The sequence below is a fragment of the Marmota flaviventris genome, chromosome X (genome assembly GCF_047511675.1).
Source record: "Marmota flaviventris isolate mMarFla1 chromosome X, mMarFla1.hap1, whole genome shotgun sequence".
NCBI lineage: Eukaryota > Metazoa > Chordata > Mammalia > Rodentia > Sciuridae > Marmota > Marmota flaviventris.
The window spans coordinates 71197429-71218215 of NC_092518.1; the positions used below are offsets into that span (position 1 = coordinate 71197429).

The 20787-nt window shown below is 32.2% G+C and overlaps 1 protein-coding gene across 1 annotated transcript in view; it reads left to right on the forward strand.

Annotated features, from left to right (window-relative positions):
• Dach2 (dachshund family transcription factor 2) overlaps positions 1-20787 on the forward strand; it is a 497550-nt gene that overhangs the window by 386308 nt on the left and 90455 nt on the right. The window contains exons 5-6 of the mRNA XM_027932544.2: positions 2253-2411; positions 16744-16916. Of these exons, the coding sequence (XP_027788345.1) occupies positions 2253-2411; positions 16744-16916 (332 nt within the window). The remainder of the gene's footprint in view (positions 1-2252; positions 2412-16743; positions 16917-20787) is intronic.

Below are 20787 nucleotides of genomic sequence, written 5' to 3' on the forward strand. Positions count from 1 at the left end.
AAAAAATATGGTGTTTCCTTAGCTCATCTGGTTAAATACTGGTTAAGATCCCCCACTTTTGAATTGATTAAAGGTTAACTTTGCCTGTAAATCAGCCTGAAAGAGTTCTGAGGAGGATGAAGATCCCCACACCTGGGGTAAGAATGGTTGATGAATGGATAGAACGTTTAAGAAATCCTGGCAGAGGTCTGGGATTGTGGCTCAATGGCAGAGCACTTGCCTACCACATGTGGGGCACTGGGTTCAATCCTTGGCACCACATGAATAGATAAATAAAATAAAGTTTTAAAAAATGCATATTTGAAAGAAAAAAGGAAATCCTGGCAGAGTTTCTAGCAGGGCATTTGCTTAAATAAATTTTATTTTTTTTTAATATTTATATTTTTTTAGTTTTCGGCGGACACAACATCTTTGTTTGTATGTGGTGCTGAGGATCGAACCCAGGCCGCACGCATGCCAGGCAAGCGTGCTACCACTTGAGCCACATCCCCAGCCCCCTTGAATACATTTTAAATCTTTTATTAAATGAATGGAGAAAATGGACACAACACCTTTCTTTCTTTCCTTCCTTCCTTCCTTCCTTCCTTCCTTCCTTCCTTCCTTCCTTCCTTCCTTCCTTCTTTATGGCGCTGATAATACAACCCAGTATCTCACATGTGCTAGGAACATGCTCTACCACTGAGCTACAACCCTAGCCCTCAATTTTAAATATCTAGGGGAAATAACATTTGGTCCTGAAAGCATTTCCCTGGAAAGTTTACACTTTAAAGACAGTTTATATAAATGTAGTATAAATATATCTGTCATTTTGGAACCAGAAATGTCACTCCAGCTAATTAATTTATTCTAATGAAATAACTCAATATTTTTGTTATAATGTGATTTATTCTAGTGATAAATCTGAGAGAAAAAGTATATTGTTTAAAAATTATAATTAAATAACTCAGCATAATACAGCGTAGCCTTTGCCCTCTGTAAATATGATACACAAAGTTATTATAGCAGAGTGTTTACTATGTAAAAATGAGTATCCATATGAACAGAATCTGGGAGGGAGCTAAAGTGAAAATAATTACAATGTTCAATGTGTTGAAAATATGTCAATTTATTCTTTATTTTTAAACCTGTAAATGCAAACATTTTGTAGAGGGCCCCAAAGCTCCAGGTCTGATCTCCATATATAACAAGGTCATAGTTTCAGTTAGCATATGGGACAGTATCATTCAAGTAGAGTTGCTAATATCACAATCCCAGTAGGGTTATGGGGGCAGAGCCATTGAACCCTGAATGAATGAAACATATCAAGCAAATAGGTTGAGCTGCTATACAACATCTTGTTTCCCAAAGTCAGAATATCATCTTTTGTACGGATTAAAATCTTTTTTTTTTTAAATAACTGATTTTCTTTTTTTTATTGGTTGTTCAAAACATTACAAAGCTCTTGACATATCATATTTCATACATTAGATTCAAGTGGGTTATGAAATCGGATTAAAATCTAACTCTCTATTTCTCTGTTTCAATTTTTCTTAAAAGAAAGCCCTGGAAATCTATGGTTCCTTCCCATATCATTTTAGGCAATGACTCTGTTCCCAAAGTATGTTCAGTACCAGATTAAATAGCTATGCCACTATGGATCACGACAATATAGAAGTCTGCACTAGTGTGCATTTCACTACACTCTCTAGTGTGGTGATCAAAGTATAATTTCAAATTGGAAGCCATGGTTTCATGTTTTATCCAGCCTATTTTGTATATAATCTTGCTATGTATGAAAACGTTGCTCGAGGGCTGAACCAAAAATAAGTGGTAAGTTTGTTTCCTACTCTGTATATTTTATATGTTATCATACTCTTACAAATTAGTGTGTTCTTTTTTAGTGAACAGAAACTGTTCTTCTTTAAAATATAGCATACATATTTTAGAGGCTTGGAATGGAAAGGGAATGGTGTGTTTTAATAATCTTCAATATATAAGGGCTTCCAAAAGCTATTAATTATTATTTCAAGTTTGTTGAGAGAACCATTAAGGAAAGTGGTCCTATGGTATTAGTAAAAATGGCTTAGTTTTTCCCAGAGGTAGCTTATATCCTTAGATTTTTGAAAGTTTTTTTTAAACTGTCATAGAATGAATTACCATGTTTAATAATAATTTTCTATGAAATGGCATTAATTATTTTCATTATAAAAAAGTAATTAAAAATATTCTCATAGAAAACTATCAAATGACTGTTTATATGACATTTTTTTCAGGTGGAAGTGAATCCTCCTGGGATAAGGATAAGATGCAGTCTCCTCTTGCTGCTCCTGGACCTCAGCATGGAATTGCTCATGCAGCATTAGCTGGGCAGCCAGGCCTTGGGGGTGCTCCTACCCTTAATCCACTGCAGCAGAACCACTTGCTAACCAATAGTATGTATACAATATTCCTCAAACTGATTATGTTGAGAAAATACAATTGTATTAGCAGAGCATAGTCTGTTTAACTTCAATAAGCTTTAATAATTTGAAAACAGAATGGGAGGTAAAGAGGGACTAAGTTGAATGTATGGGATACATAGAGTGGAGGTAGCTGTGGATACCTGGTAGCACAGTAATAATACATGTGAAGAATATTGTCCAGAGTCAAGTAAACTTGGGTTTGAATTCAACATGTTTTTTTTATGCACATGAGTATGGTACTAGGAATTGAATTAAGGACTTCACACACATTAGGCAAGCACTCTACCACCAAGTTTAAATTCCAACCCTTAAAAAAATTGAGAAAGGTTATCATTAAGTTTTTCAAGCTGGCCTCAAGCTTTTAATGCTCCTGCCTCAGACTCCAGAGTACCTGGGGTTACTGGTATGTACAACAACACATGACTAAATTCCACACGTTCTGAATTCCACAACACTGATTTTGGAGAAATAGTCTAAGTTTTCTGCATTTTGGTTTCCACAACAACAAAGAAAAGATAAAACTGTATCCTCTTAAGTTTTGCCAGGACTGAAAATGATAAAGGAAAAGTTATTAGTACTGAATTACATAACATCAAGCACTGTATAAAATATTAACATTATTATTACTCAGTAGTTTAACTACAGCCAGTTTATACAAATTCAAGTTTAATTGCCCTTTTTAGGGACTTAAATGACTCAGAAATCTTTCCAAAGCAAAACAGGTCTTGTATATATTACTTAGCTAACAAGAAGACCAGGAGAGGAATTCCATTACTACTTTACCTAAGCTTTTTATTTCCTCAGTAAAACCTAGCATTATGCAACAGAGAAATTCTGGAATATTGTAATATGATGTCCAAAATATTGAGGATATTAATTAAATGTCTTACTTTAAAGATGTTATAAGCTTAAGGGGAAATATCCATATAAAGTTGTTCATTATCTAAAGTCAAATAAAATGAATAGTACCTTATGAGAAGTAAAATAAAGACTACTTTAGTTAGACTTATGCCATACAGGAAAGTGACTGAGAGGCTTCTGGATTCTGTAAAGAACCTTGAAAGATATTATTCCTCTTTTTAAAAAATGTTTTTAGTTGTTGATGGACCTTTATTTATTCATTTATTTATATGTGGTGCTGAGAAGCGAACCCAGTGCCTCACACATGCTAGCCCCATTCCTAATCCACAACCCCAGCCCTATTCCTCTTTTTGTAACAAGGAAAAAAAGGCACCAACATTTTTTGATCCATTAAAGATTGTGATCACAGGGCACCACTATTCCAAAAACTAGAGAAAAAGGTGAAGACAGAGAGCCACATGTTATGGATAACAGAAGCCACAGTTGGACCCTGGTACCACATTTAAAGAATAATTGATTAATATAGGAGAATTACTGTGGGCCTAGCTTGATAAAAATTTTCCAGGGGGCCATCTTACTTGACTACTATACTTTCATGAATTTTATCTCTAGGAATCCTAGCAGGTTCTCAGTGTTAATATATGAGACAATTTCTCTTATGCTTGTTGCAGGTTGAAGGGAAAAGTATTTTTTTCCAGTTTTTAGTACCAAGGATAAAACCCACGGGAACTTAACAAGTGAGCCACATCCTCAACCCTTTTTCTATTTTTTTTTTATTTTGAGACAGGATCTTACTATGTTGCTTACAGTCTTGCTAAATGAAAAGACTAGCTTTGAACCTGTGATCCTCCTGCCTCAGCCACCTGAGCCACTGGGATAACAGGCATGCACCACCATGCTCAGCTAAAAAATAATATTTTTAAACATGCCCTGGTTGATTCATTCTTTTAAGAAAAGCTTACCTTCAAAGCAAACTATGTCACCATAAATAACTTGGTTTTAACATAACCTAATTAACATTGAGGAAAAAAATATACTAAAACTCCACACCCTATAACCTTTGATGTGGAGGAAGTGAAATATACAACTCCAGCACCCTTGAGATTTCTTGTCTTTCCTAAGGTGAGGGGGAAGCTGTAAAACACTTGTGAAAACCACAGCCCTAAGATCCAAGCCATGAAGGGTCTGACACCTAATCAGAGGAATGTTGAATGCTTCTGCTTTTCACATTTTCCACCAGTATGATAGGGGGCTTGGATAATTTGAGTTTATTATAGCTGTTAAGAACTGAAAGCCATAGAACCCTATTTAAGATGAATTTTCCAGAGAGAACAACAAAAAAGGAGGATATACAGAAGTAAAATGCTAGAGGAAAGTTTGGCATCTAATACCACAAGTCAAATATTTCAGACAGCCTAACTCCCAACTGGTTCAAAGTAATACTTATAAGGAACGGCCTATTAACTTCAGCCTCACTTACCTGATGCATCATTTTGGGATTAAAATAAAACAGTTATGAGGCCTGATAAAAGGCAAACAATATAGTCTGAAGGGACAGAACAAACATCATGACCAAATTCAGATATAGGAGATATTTAAAATTACCAGACTGGGACCTTAAAAGAACTGATAAATATACTAAGAGAATGGAAAAAGTGGATATTTTACAAGAAAACAGAAAATTTAAGGTCAGATGTAGAAATTTAAAAAAAAAGAATTGTTAGAAATAAAAAAGAAAAACGCTGCAACAAAATTAAGAATACTTTTTATAGAATACCAAGGAAAGAATCAGTGACCTTGAGCCACTCATGGTGTGTTGAGAGCCACAGCCGAAGGGGCCCCAGCAAACTTCCAGCTGCCAGCCGATTGGCTCCTCTGCCGTGATGCTCATTGGGCTGTTTCCCTGCCCTTTCAGACCATGGAGCTGATCATTGGGGGACTCTTTTGGCTCCACCCACGCCACCCAGCCAATCGACCTCAAGAGCAGGAGGAGTGGGGGGTTGAGACGCTCCTAGGAAGCCTGTGGTGGCAGTTGGGCTCTGAGGGAATTCCTGAAGAGCTCCTGTGGTGCTGTGTGTGTGTGTGTTCTAAAAATAAAGTTCATTTCTGCTTGATAAGTGGCTCATGAATTGTGCCCAGCCAGACTGCGGCAATGGTGGACATGCCTGTAATTCCAGCTACTCAGAACAGTGAGGCAGGAGGACTACAAGTTCAAGGCCAGCGTGGGCAACTTATCTCAAAAATAAATAGATAAATAGATAGAAAAATACAAAGGGCTGAGATTGTGGCTGAGTAGTAAAGCACCCTATCCCTGCATGAAAGTCCCAGTAATACATACGCACATATGCATACACACACAATCAGTGAGCTTCAAGTTATATCAATAGAAACTTCTCAAACTGAAAAATAAAGAGAAAAAAATAGTGAAATAAAAAGCCAATACAACACAATATTTTAAAAATATGGCAGGTGTATTGTAAATATAATGTGAATATAAGAAGGAAAAGAGAAGACCAAAAAAATGGTTTAAATTCCAGTGACTGAGATTTTTCCAAAATTAATGAGAGACACCAAAACATAGAATCAAGAAGTTCAGAGAAGGGCTGCGGTTGTGGCTCAGTGGTAGAGTGCTTGTCTAGCACGTGTATGGCACTGGGTTCAATCCTCAGCACCGCATAAAAATAAATAAAATAAAATAAAAGGTGTTGTGTCCATAAACAAAAGATGTTAAGAAAAAACTAAGTAGGATAAATGCCAAAAACTAGAGTTACTCATATCATATTCAAATTATAGAAAGTCAAAACCAAAGGTTTATTTGACTCTTAAACTTGAGAAGAGTTTGTTTGATGAACATGTGGCACATATACACAATGGAATATTACTCAGCAATAAAAGAGAATAAAATCATGGAATTTGCAGGTAAATGGATGGAGTTAGAGAAGGTAATGCTAAGTGAAGTTAGCCAATCCCCAAAAAACAAATGCCAAATGTTTTCTTTGATATAAGGAGGCTGATTCATAGTGGGATAGGGATAGGGAACATGGAAGGAATAGAGGAACTCTAGATAGGGCCGAGGGGTTGGAGGGGAAGGGAGGGTGCATGGGGTTATTAATGATGATGGAATGTGATGATCATTATTATCCAAAGTACAGGTATGAAGATATGAATTGGTTTTAACATATTATGTATACAAACAGAGATATGAAAAATTGTGCTCTATATGTGTAATAAGAATTATAATGCATTCTGCTGTTATATAAAAATAAAAAATAAATAAAAAAATTTAAAAAGTAAAACTTAACATGTTAGAGGAAAAAATAGTGACTATGCACTCCAAATTTGGGGGACTATCTAATAAATGAACAAAGCATCAAAAAAAAAAAGAAGAAATTATGAAATGTTTAGAGGATTAAAAGAAACTAGAGTTCTGTATCCAGATAAATTTCTCTTTAAAAGTAAAAGAGAAATGATTTTTCTCAAACAAACAAAAATTGAAGGAATTTAAAATTATAGCAGCAGACTTACCTTGCTAGAAATGTTGAAAGGTCATCCATCAGAGAGAAGGAAAATCATTTAGGTTGAAAATTTTTATATATATGAAGAAAGGAAGAGCACTAAAGAAGAATTACAGTATTAAGTATAAGGTATTAAGTAATATTTGTTATTTTTAATTAATTGAACACATAATAGTCTGTTAGTAATAATAACAACAGTGTATTGGCTGATTACATATGACAAGTAAGTTAAATAAATGACAGCAATTATATAAGGGATGTGATAGAGGAATTGAGAGTACTTTTATAAGTACTTTTATAAGAGGGATTGAGAGTACTTATACTACCCCAAAAGTGGTACAGAACTATCAGCAAATTAATGTAGATTAGTTGCAAATGTATATTGAAAACTCAAATACAAACTTTAAAAAATTAAAATTAAGTCTAACTGATATGCTGAGAAAGCGAGAAGGAGAATTTAGAATCATAGCATGCTCCATTAAAGCCAGAAAAGGCATAAGAATGTGGAAAATAGGGGAACAAAGAGAAAAATCAGTAAGGGCAACAGATAATAAGCAGTTAAAATATAGGAGTTATTTATTCAGCCATGTTAATAATCGCATTAAACTGTAATGGTCTAAATACACCAAGTAAAAGATAGACTAGCTTGTGTATTCTAGGTGCTACATATGTCAGTGCTCTATGCCTTTAATTCAATATGAACACACTTCCTATAAAATCATGAATTGCACAAAAGAATAACAAAATAACAAGAACCTCCAGAAAATGTAATTATGGACAAAAAAGGAGACCTTAATGTGCATTGGTTTAAGAAACCCACTTTAAATATAAATGCACATATTGAGCAAAAGTAAAGAGATGGATAAATATATACTGTGCAAAACTAATGAAAAGAAGGCTATGGTAGCAATATTAATCTCAGAGAGAGTAGATTTCAGAGCAATGATGACAAAGGGGTCACTTATCTAAAACAGACAGAATAATCCTTAAAGTGTTTATACCTAATAACAGAGTGTAAAGCATGTGAAGCAAACACTGATAGAACTGCAAATAAGACAAATGAATCCACTATTATAATTGGAGACCACATCACTATCTGTAAGTAATCAACACAACCAGCAGGCATAAAATCAGGAAGGGCGGAGTTGAAATGAACAACACAATTAATCAGCTGAATCTAATGGGCACTTTAGAATACTTTGTCCAATAATAGAAAATTTTACATTCTTCTTAAGTTCTTATGAAACCTTCATAAAGATAAACCACATTTAGGGCCATTACAAAACTTAACAAACACAAAGAATAGGAATCACACAAAATATGCACTCAATCATAATGTAATTGAAATAGAAACCAAAACAGAATGATGACTGTAACATCCAAAAAATACTTAAAGATTAAGTAGCAGTCTTGAGAACAATGTGTATCAAAGAACTGTCAATATAAATCTTAAAATATTTTAAAGTAAATGAAAGTAGAAATACAACTTATCAAAGTTTCTGAGTTATAGCAAAAGCAGTGCTTACAGGGAAATGTATAGTATTGGATTACTGTATTAAATATAAGAAAGAATAAAATTAGTAATAGAATATTCCAGTTTAGGAAACTAAAAAGATGAGCAGATTAAATCTGGTAATCAGAGGAAAATATATAATATAAAATAGTACAGAAATCAATGAAACTAAAATAAATCAATAGTGAATAAACAAATCAAAAAGTCATTATATGGCAAGACTAATGGCATTGATAAACCTGTATACATGTTAAGGAAAAGGAAGAAGTAAACATTTATAATATCAGAAATAAAAGAGGGGTCATTACTGCTGGTCACATAGACGTTAAAAGGATAATAGAGGAAGGTTAGTGCATTATAATCCCAGAGGCTAGGGAAGCTGATGCAGGAGTATCACATGTTGGAGAACAGCCTCAGCAATTTAGACCTTCTCTCAAAAGAAAAAAAAAAGAAGAACTGGGGATGTAGCTCAGTGCCCTTGGGTTCAGTCTTCCAGTATAAAAATAATAATAACAGTGAAATATTCTGAATAACAAATTTTTCCCCATAATTTTTATTACTTGGATGAATAATCTCTTCAAAGATACATGATACAATCCACCAATGATCCCACAAAAGGAAATAAATAATCTGAAAAGACCTATAAGCATTAAGAAATTGACAATGGGGGAGGGAAGGGAGGAGGAATAGGAAAAGGAAATACGTGAAATGAATGTGACATAATTTTCCTATGTACATACATAAAAAATCCTACTATCATATACATCCACAAGAATGGAATTCTAACTAGAATAAGATATATTACATGCTTGTATAATTATATCAAAAAGAATTCTACTGTCATGTATAACTAAAAAGAACCAATAAATAAATTTTACAAATAAATTTATTATATATATAATATGTATTCAATATATATATTATATAATATATTATATATGTTATACATATATGTATATATAATATATTATATATACATATATATAAATAACCTTCCAAAACAGAATACAACAAGTGAACATGGGTTCACAAATGAATTCTACCAAACACTTAATGAAATGATACCAGTTATTACTTCCAGAATGTAGAAGCAGAGGGAATCTTTCTTACTATATTCTGTTAAGCCATAATTAGTCAAATGCCAATAGGAAACAAAGTGGAATGACAGACTAGTATCTTTCTTGAACATAATGCAACAATATATTAACAAGTCAAATTCAATATTATACAACATGGCTGAGTAAATGTATTCTAAGTATTCAAGACTGGTTCAACATTCAAAAATCAATTAATGAAATATGTCACATCAGCAGACTAAAGGAGGAAATACAACTTCTCCACTTTGTGTTTTTGGCACTTTTTTAAAAGATGAGATGACTGTATCTGTGTGGGTTTGTCGGTGTTTTTTCTTTTGTATCCTATTGGTCTTCATATCTGGGTAGCCATTTGTAGAAGAATGAAATGAAACCCCTATGTATTAACCTTCATAGAAGTCAAATCAAGTATATGAAAGACCTTAGAATTAAACCAGCAACTGTGCAACTAATAGAAGACAACATAAGTTCAACACTCCAACATACAGACAAGGCACCAAATTCAATAATAAGACCCATAAAGTACAAGAAATAAACCCCAAACTTAGTAAGTGGGATGACATTAAATTAAAAAGCTTCTGCATGGCAAAGGAAATCAGTATGAAAAGAGAGTCTACAGAATGGTAGAAAATGCTTGCCAGTTACTCTTACGAGATAGGATTAATATGCAAAATATATAAAGAATTCAATAACTTTGACATCAAAAAATAACACAAGCAATAAATGACAAAATGAAGTAAACACACATTCTCAAAATAAGAAAAGCAAATGGACAATAAACAAATGAAAAAATATTCAACATCATTAGAAATCAGGAAGGTATAAAACAAAAGTACACTGATCTTATCTCAGAATGACAACTCTCAAGAGTATAAATAACAAATACCAGTAATGATGAGGAGAAAAAGGAAAACTTAATGCATTTTTGGTGAGACTGCAAGTAGTACAAGCACTGTGGAAAGCAGTATGTAGATTCCTGAAAATGCTAGGAATGTAAGCACCATATGGTACAACTATTCCACTTCTTGGTATTTATTTGAAAGAAACATAATCATACTATAACTATGCACACATACCAGTGCTCATAGCAGTGTTATTCAAAATAGCCAAGTTATGGAACCAGATCAGCTTTCAATCAACAATTAAATAAGGAAAGAAAATATTGTTTATATACACAATGGAGTTCCCTTCAGCCATAAAGAAGAATGAAATTATGTTATTTGCTGGTGTGTAAATGGACCTGGATAATATCATGCTAAGTGAAATAAGTCAGACTCAAAAAGTCATAAAGTCAGGGTTCATATGAGGTAACTACAGAGAAAAAAGGAATAAAAAGGGTGATCTCATGAAAATAGAAGTGAGATCCGTAGGGTAGGGGATTAAGGAGAAGAGAGGAGGGGAGGGAAAGAAACGATATGGGAATAAAATTGACCAATCTATGTTAAATGCTTATATGGATATACTGCAATCAACCTCATTTTTATATATAGGTATAATGCACCAATAAAAATAAATAATAGATAAAAAGTAACAACAGGAGAGGAACAGGTGGAGTGAGGAAGGAAAGAGAAATGAATCAGAGCAAATAATGTTATGTGCACATATGAATATGTTACAATAAACTCCACTATTATGTATAATTATAATGCACTAATAAAAACATGAAAAGAAGAAAAATCAAATGAGCCTAACAATAGAAGAATAAAAAGCATCTAACAAAATACAAGAGTCATTCATAATAGAAACTCTCAGAAAAATGGAAATACCAGGGAACTGTTTCAACTTGACAAAGAACATGTGCAAAAATCTATTAATATCATCATAATGTTGAGAAACTAGATTATTTTTATCTAAGATCAGGAATGAGGCAAGTATGACCTCTCTCACCACTCCTATTCATCATAATATTTCAGTTACTAGCTAATGGAATATGTTGAGAAAAGGAAATCGAATTATACATATTGGGAAAGACTGTCTTTGTTTAAAAGTGACACAATTGTATATGTACAAAATAACAAAGATTTCACAAAAATGTCTTCTAAAACTAGTAAAGTATTATAGAAAGTTTGCAGGATATAAAGTTAATATGTAAACATCTATTGGTTTTCTATATAGTAGCAATGAACATTTACAGTTTGATGTTAAAAATACAACAAAAAATTAAATAATTATACATATGTATAAGATCTATTGAGGGGATACTACGAAACTCTTATTGAAGAAATCAAAAAATACATGAATGGGGAGGTATTCTCTATTCATGCATACAAAGAGTCAATGTCATTAAGACATTAATTCTTTACAAACTGATCAATATATTCATTAAAATTGCAATCAAATCCTAAGGAAATTATTTTGTGAATATTATCAAACTGATTTTAACATCTGTATGGAAAGTAGAGACCTAAAATATCCAACACAATATTGAAGAAAAACAAAGTCAGTGGACTGATAATACTATACTTCATTAGACAAATACTTCAATAGAACAGATTAGGGAACCTATAAATAGAACCACATAAGTATAATCAATTAATATTTGATGAAATAGCAAATACAATATAATGGAAAGATCATAATCTTTTTAATAAATCATACTGGAACACCAGGAAATTAATATGCAAAAAATGAACCTTGACACAGACCCTATTCCCTTCACAGAAATTAACTTAAATGTATTATTGGTCAAACATAAACTGAAAAACTCTAAAACTACCAGAAGATAACATCATAGAAAATCTAAGTGATTTGGGGTGTAGCAATGTGTTTTTTGATATAATAACAAAGGCATGACCCTTAAAATAAAAATAATTAATATGTTGAACTTCATTAAAATTCAAACCTGCTTTAAGGAACACACTAATAAGAGAATGCAAACACAAACCATGGGGGATAAACCTTTGCAAAATACATATATGATAAAGAATTATTTGAATAATAACGATGAGGAATAAACAACCCAATTTAAAAATGGGCAAAAGACTGAACAGACACTTCATCAAAGAATATGTTCAGATGGCAAATAAGCATAAGAAAACATGTTCAACATCATATCACTAGGGAATTGCAAATGGAAAAACAAGATATTCCTATTGTTTTAGTATTTTTCATTTCTCTGACCAAAAAAACTTGATGAGAACAGAGAATGAAAGTTTATTTGGGCTCACAGTTTCAGAGAGGTCTAGATCCATATATGTCCAACTCCACAGCTCAAGGCCTGAGGTGATGCAGAACATCATGGTGGGAAGCCATGGTGGAGGAAAGCAGTTCATGGCATAGCCACCAGCCAGCAGAAAGCAAGCTCTGCTCACAAGAGACAAAATATAAACCCAAAATGCACACCACCAGTGATCTACCTCTTCCAACCACACCATACCTGCATATAGTTACCACCCCGTTAATGCATATCTGTGGTTTAATATTCTGACCATGTCACACCTCTCAAATCTGATCATTTTACCTCTAAAAATTTTTTCATTATCTCACATATTAGCTCTTGGGGGACAACTCAGATCTAAACCCTAACACATACCTGCTGGAAGAGCTAACATCCAAATCTCTGGGAATTTCAATTTCTGGCAAGGATGTGGAAAAATAGGAAGTTTTAATTTATTGCTGGTGGGAATACAGATTTATACAATGACTTTGGAAGATATTTTGGCTATTTCTTACCAAACTAAGAATAGCTTTCTATATTCAAATTAATATAAAACTGGAGTAGATTATGTTTTGTGAATGCATTAATATGTCCCAGTAAACCACAATATTATGTATAATTTTGATGCCCTAATAAAAGCATTAAAAATTGCATCAGGCTGGGGTTATACCTAAGTGGTGAAGTATTTGTTTAGCATGTGTGAGGCCTGATGTTCAACTCCTAGCACTGCAAAAGGAAGCAAACAAAAAATCCTACACATCTATACATTAAAGTTTATATCAATTTTATTCACAATTTCTATAATTTAGAAGTAACCAATATTTCCTCTAGTGGGTGAATTTAAAAAAATCAACTATGGTGCATATGTGCCATGGAAGTATATTTAGCAATAGAACAGGTAATTAATGAAACCTGAAAGTCTTGAATTCAGTGCATATTACTAAGTGGAAAAAGCCAGTCTGAAAATTATGATTTCATCCATATGACTGGGGAAAAAGCAAATTTATAAAGATAGCAAAAACATTAGTAGCTGCCAGAGGTTAGGGAGGTGATGAACAATTACAGTACAGAGGGTATTAAACATTGGAAATGTTCTATATGATACTCAGATGGTGGATACATATTATGTATTTGTGAAATGCCATAGGTGTGTATAAAACAAAGTAAATTCTAATATAAATATAATAGTGAATAATGTATCTGTCTTTGACAATTGTAACCATATACCACACTAATGTAAAATATTGATAAGTTGGATAACTATGTGTGCTGGTACAGCGGAGGTACTATATGAGGAAATTTCAGCAAAAATTTATTGTAGAGGAAGTAAGTATTCACTTGAAGTCTTAAAACTGAAGTAGAAGAATAATCAGGAAGACAGTACACTGATACTGAAGGGATTGGTGCTTGATCACTGTACAAATGGCAAGAAATTGAAGAAGACAACATGACTTGATAAACAAATCAATGTAGGATCTAGATGGAGAAAAAGAGAATTACCGATTTGTACACTTCATGGCTAAAAGAAAGTCATGCCATGCTCTTATATAAAAATTACAGGAGTTGCTGGCATACCAAGGTATATTAGAAATAATGCTTGCACGATTTTCTCGAAGGCACAAGGAATGAGATTACCCATTTTGGTCATTTTTTTTCAAATGAATTTGTCTTCATTACCATAATATTAAAAGTCTATATACATATCTGGCATGTGCATAAGTGAGCCAGATTGCTGGAGTGTTGTGTACTATTGATAGCTTTTAACTCAATGTTTTCAGCTTTGGGAAAAGATTGACTTACATAATTTAGTATTTGCATATGCTTTGCATGTGGAACTCATATAGGGTCACTGTTAAACTGGGTTGTACTGTAAATATTAGCTTTGAATCTAAGGCATTATAGCCAATTGATGGTTAGTTATTGCAGATCATGAACTGAAAGTGTGACTTTTAAGTCCTTCATGGTTATTTGAAATGTTTGATGAACTATATTTTAAAACTGTCAATGCCTGTTAATTCTGTTTAGAGCTTGCATTTAGTTTGCATGTCAATTGGACTTTAAGTAGGCGTATTTCTTGATTTGGCCAGATGGTGTCTGTGTGATACAGAAAATCTTTGAGAATAAGGAAAGATTATTACACTGTTTAAAGAAGTATTATTGAACACAGATTTATTTAAGCATTTGAAACATAAAAGGAGGTACTAACAGCTAGTTTTTATCTATGCTTTGATCATTTTTGACTTAAATACTATGTACATAAAGAAGAATTGAAATTTAAAACTATCTTGGATTTGTGGTAAATGAAGGCCTTATATAGACACCAGATTTAGGTCTTTGATGATTGTTATATTGATCATAATATGATGGTTTTAGGGGAAAGATATGCAGTGGTTAATTAATTATGTTTAAAATATCCCATCAGTAGAGTATAAACAACACAATGAATAAAGTATAAAATGCATATTCATCTAAGTGATTCTCTAGAGCTAACTGAAAACAAACATCTTGTTTAAGAAGATGGTTTCCACATATAAGTAATGTCATTTGGTACTTGTCTTTCTGTAGCTGGTGTATTTCATTTAGCATGATGTTTTCCAGCATGGTAAGTATTTGAAGGGATAAATATGTTAATTGGTTGTATGTAGTTAATCATTTCACATTTTACATACACATATGTGAAATGATATATAATTTCACATTATATGTATAATAACACCATTTTGTACTTATAAATACATATAATTATGATCTGTATATTTGCAATCAAAGTTAAAAAAGAATGTTGGGGATAAAGGAACAGATTAGGCAAAAATCACCAACTTGAATGAAGATGTTTTTAGGCCTTTCCTGAGGGAAAAAAATTAAAATAAATAAAAATAAAGATAAGACTGTGGGGAAAACCATTTTGAATTCAATTTTGTGATCCTTGTGTTAAGGCCTTTCTAATAACTTAATAATATGAAGAAAATATTTCATAGCTGATACATTTGTTTTGGTAGATTGCTCCTAAAAAGAATTTAAAGAAGAGTGAGCCATAAGTGAAAATGGGCAGGGAATTATTTTTTATATTCTCTGGGATATGAAGGCATAGACATTACAGAGAATGTTACTTTTCTAGTCTTCTATGTAGAATTTAAATTTCAAGGCTTCTTTTGCCCTAGCATAAATCTGATGACACTTTGTTTTGTGGCTATCTTTATCAGAAATATCTGTGACTGATGAGTTCTTTATGTAGGAATTCCTTTAGTTGAGGTGATCAATTTAGTGTTGTATGAAACCTGAGGTGCTCCCTTTGCACTTTCTTGTTATTAGCTTTAATCAACTATCATAGTTGTAATCAGGACATGGACCTCAGAAAAATTGTCTCCACTTCGTCCTTCTAGCCTCCACTGAAATTAGATTTCATTTAAATTAAAAACCACTCTGTTGAACCCACTGCTAAGGGACGGATAAGCTACAGAGTGTGAAAAAAATGTTTTCCTAGAAAATATGTGTTTTGAAGTGTCTGTATTGCTACAACTCTTCTTTTGAGAATGAAGTTTAGGGAGACTCTGAAAATATTTCCTATAGATTCCCTGTTGCTTTTTTTTATTCTGTTGTGATATGGGAAGCAAGAAAAATTGAAGGGATAGCATAGAATAAAATGAGATATGATTAATATTTGAAATTGACAAATATTTCAAATTTGAGCTATGAGCATTTGTTTTTGAGATTTATATCTAAAAGTTTATAATTTATCCAATGTCTTGTTAATAATTCTGAAACTTAGATTATATCCTGTTTTACCAGTATCTGTATTAAGTCTCTTAAAATTAAATACTAGAAATTATGAGAATATCAATACATTTTGATTACAAAGAATGTTACATCTCACTTGTTAAATGCAATGATATTGGCTTAAGTATTTTTGTTTGTTCTTATGGATAAAATATATTGCATCTTATAAATATTTTGTGAGTAAAAACGAGGACAAGATCTATTTATAAGTAAAGGTCAGTAAATATAAAATATTAATTTTTTTAAATGATATAAAATCTCATAGGTACTATTAATGGCCCCAAAAGATAAAAAATAAACCAAGAAGTATGAATTTGTATACTTTTTAGAAAACGATTTCATAGCAACATGATGTAACAAGTTTAAAATGCACTGTCTCTTTTAGGACTGGATCTGCCATTTATGATGATGCCTCATCCTCTACTTCCAGTCAGCTTACCTCCTGCATCAGTTGCCATGGCAATGAATCAGATGAACCATCTCAATACTATTGCCAACATGGCTGCTGCAGCCCAGATTCACAGTCCACTCTCCAGAGCTGGTGCCTCTGTTATAAAGGTAAGGATGATTATTTAGAAGATGAAAAAGGTTTTAATTGCATATAAATTTGAATAAATTCTTAGCAATACCACTACATCTTCAGTAGTAACACATAACTCATTGACTTTGTATATTATCATATAGTATTGATGAGTTTGGTTTCTGACCAGGCCTGCCAGGTTTGTTATTGTTTGTGTTTGTTACTTTTCATTATATGGCCACACTAATTTTTAGTTCTGTTTTCCTCTCTTGAAGTCATGTACACAAGTGTGTGGGAGGCATGGCCAGACAGTAGAAGAGTATGAAAAAATCATTCCCATTGCTAGGGTGAAACAAAGTAAACACTGCATCTTTTAGGAGTTTGAGGGGTAGTTATGAGATATGACACACCATGGCATAGGACTTATATTCAGAGAAACTCAGGTTCCAATTCTGATTTGACACTGATTGACTGAATGACCTTGGGCATAGCACTTAACCTGCCTGAATGTGTTTCCTCAACTGTAAAATGAAGGTCATAATAATAATCTATCCCAGTCATTTCATTGACTGTCTATGGATAATGTGAGTAAAATACATGTCAAAACCATGAAACATTAAACAAACATTTATGGTAATTTGTCACACTATCATTATTTTCATTAGGATAAAATTTTTCAAAAGTTTATGGCCATATGTAACACTAATAATGAAATTCAAATGATATCTTGTCATTTCCTCCTCTGTTTTCTATTATTCTTAGACATGTTCTCTATGCTTTCTAAGTATTTATGAACTAAGCTTTTGAATATTTTCTTTCTCTTAAGAAAATGGTGATATAAGAATCTAAGAGTATGGTCAATCATAACAACACATTGGTTTGTTCCTTTTCCCCTTCATTACCTGGCAAACACATTCTTGAAATAGACACGCAATTACATTGGACAATATGGGAAACTGATAAATAACAGATACTTTAACTTTCAGAAACTTACAGACTAAATGTGAGATATACAAGAATCCATGCAATGTATACTAACAAGACAGACTATGATGAATAGCATAAGAGAATCACCAAGTACTACTGGAATTTAGAGGAGGGAGAGATCATATCTACCTTGGAGAAGAGAAGGGGCAGGTAAAGACACTGCAGCTGACGGATATGAACTGAGCCCTGCAATACTGATATGATTGTAATAGATAGGCATGGGGATAAGAGAAGAGAAAGCAGAAGAAATATGAGATTCTGAATATTTTGGTCACATTTTAAATTCCACTTCTAATTCGGGTTTGGGAACACTTCTAAAACACAACCTTATATGAAAGGAAAAGAAAAATTGGTCATTTTTATAAAACTTCATATGTATTTCAATGACTAATTGTAAAGATCATAGCTGTTAATGGGTTAATGTATACTAGCTGTTTGAATATTTGGTCAGAGTGTAAACTGAGAATTAGAGTTGTCTTTGAGAACAAAATTACCCATGGACATTATTTAAAATACAGAATATAATTACCATGATTTTAAAATTAGATGGTCATTAAGAAAACATGACCTGCATACAAATTTTGAAATTCAATTAGGAAACAAAAACATACTTCACTGGTATTGTTATATTTGCTTTTAAATGATGGAAGAATGCTTTGACACATGCTCATGACTCTTTAAAGGTGCATTTGATTAGTTTTCATGAGGACCATTTTTCAGATTGAAATAAAATTCTGATTTTATTATTCAATAAAATGTAATTATTCAATAAAAATGTAATTTTCATTGAATTCTTGAAACTTTGGATAGTTTTGTGAAGAATTTGAAGCCAAGAGTGACTAAGGAGTGCAACTTATGACTTTCAGTTGGTCTTTCATGATAATTATTATGGTGATAGAAATGGAAGGGATTATTACCTTCTCCTTATTCCAAATGTTGCTTTGTTGTTAACTTATTAATTCAATATCATTATTTTTTTATTGGTGATTAGCCTATTTCACATACAAACTTTTAGAAAAGAAAGTCTAAACTATCACAGATACAATTTTCAGCACTTTTTAAAAGCTCAACATTAGATCATACTTTAAGTCCTGCAAAATTCACAGAAGCCATTTTATGCTGAAGATAAATGTTTACTTTTGTATATTTTAATTAAAGTAAGTTGAAAGAGACAGGATTAATTCAAATGACCTTGGATACAATTGCTGTATAAATCTACCTCAAGTAGATTTCCACTGGAGGATGATTAGATAAATGAAAATATTTGTAAATAGACTGGGCAACAGAGTGATATCCTATCTGAAGAAAAATTCAATTTCAGTGAATAGAGAAAGGCTTTTAATAAAGTTGTCATGTTTGTTTTGTTAAAGTGCTATTATGTGATATTAACATTATCATATTTAAAAATAATAAGCCATAGACCATACATAATTAAAATTAAAATTTTATAAGTCACTAAAAATAATTGAATATATATATTAGAGTGTCACCTTCCTTTGAAGAAGCTACCAAGAAGATACCAGGAATATGATACCAAATTTTAAGGATATGTTTTACACTGTTGTTTGAGTTTCAACAGAATTTGCTTTCATGTGCATCACCATAAAGAAGAGGGTTTCAAAGTTAAATCTATTAGAATCCTATAGGCATTTGGAAAATCTCTGTGTTGAGAATTCATCTCCTAAGATTACTAGGGAATATAAAAACTTGTCAATCAAATGTATAGTTTATGTATTTACATTTATATAATTTTTTTATCCTGGTAGTTTGATATAAAAACAGATGTTTAAATTGATATTTCTCATTGTTTTACAAAAAACTAGACTGAAATCATGTCTTTTATATCATATTTAACATTTAGAGGTAAAATATCCTTCCAACATATGCATGGTCAGAAAATTTAGCATTTAATGTTTAGAAAGAAATGACATAGCTATATAATTTGATTTCTTTCTGACAAATCTAGTATAAATTAGGAAATGTTAGAATGGTCTAATCAGAAACATTCTTTATTGTATAATCAATATAACCAATTTAAAATACAGCTGCAAAGCAAAATATCAAAACTTTTATATACACAGTTAGAGACTAGTACAAATTAGCAAGTGTTTATGAGTTTTAAAAAAATTGTGAAAATTCACAAAAAATGTTAACAATGTTGTTGATGTATTTAAATAGTTCTAATTGGAATTGCACTTCCCGTAAAGATTATATCTCTTAATGGGTTAGTGTCTAAAATTACTCCTAACATGGCTGATTTCATGTTACTAATATTTTAACAACTGGCTCACAAATTACTGAATATCTAACAATTAGCTTTGGATTGAATAGGCATCAAGACAACTCTCCTTTTGAAGCATTGCAAAAAATATGCAACTCAAACTTTCCATGCCAATTTTCTATCAGATCCTTTAAAGGAAATGAACACAAACTTTTTCAACCAGTTTACCTATCAACTATGTTACTTCAGAATAGTACAACAAATTAAAAGTTTTAGTAATCTCTTTAAAAATATTTGAATAAGCAGTTTGCCTTTCAATTTAAATCATAATCTTTTAGCACAGAATGATTTCAATTGAAAGGTATTTGGGCATAATTGCATTGGGGCTTTTCCAACCAATAGGTTTGAAAATACTTTTGTTCCATGGTGAAAAAAGTTAGGTTCTGATGCTTGCAAACATTCTTAGCTGGTGAAAGCTACTACATAGGAAAATAGAGTTGGGTGGCATAGTCACAAGTGCTGTGCTATTTTTTCCCACACAGCTAGAAAATAAAATCATAGCTTTTAAGAAATCTGAAAAGTGGGGTTGGTTATGGCTCAGTGGTAGAATGCTCGCCTAGCACGTGCGATGCCTTGGGTTTGATCCTCAGTACCACATAAAAATAAATAAATAAAATAAAGATATTATGTCCAACTACCAT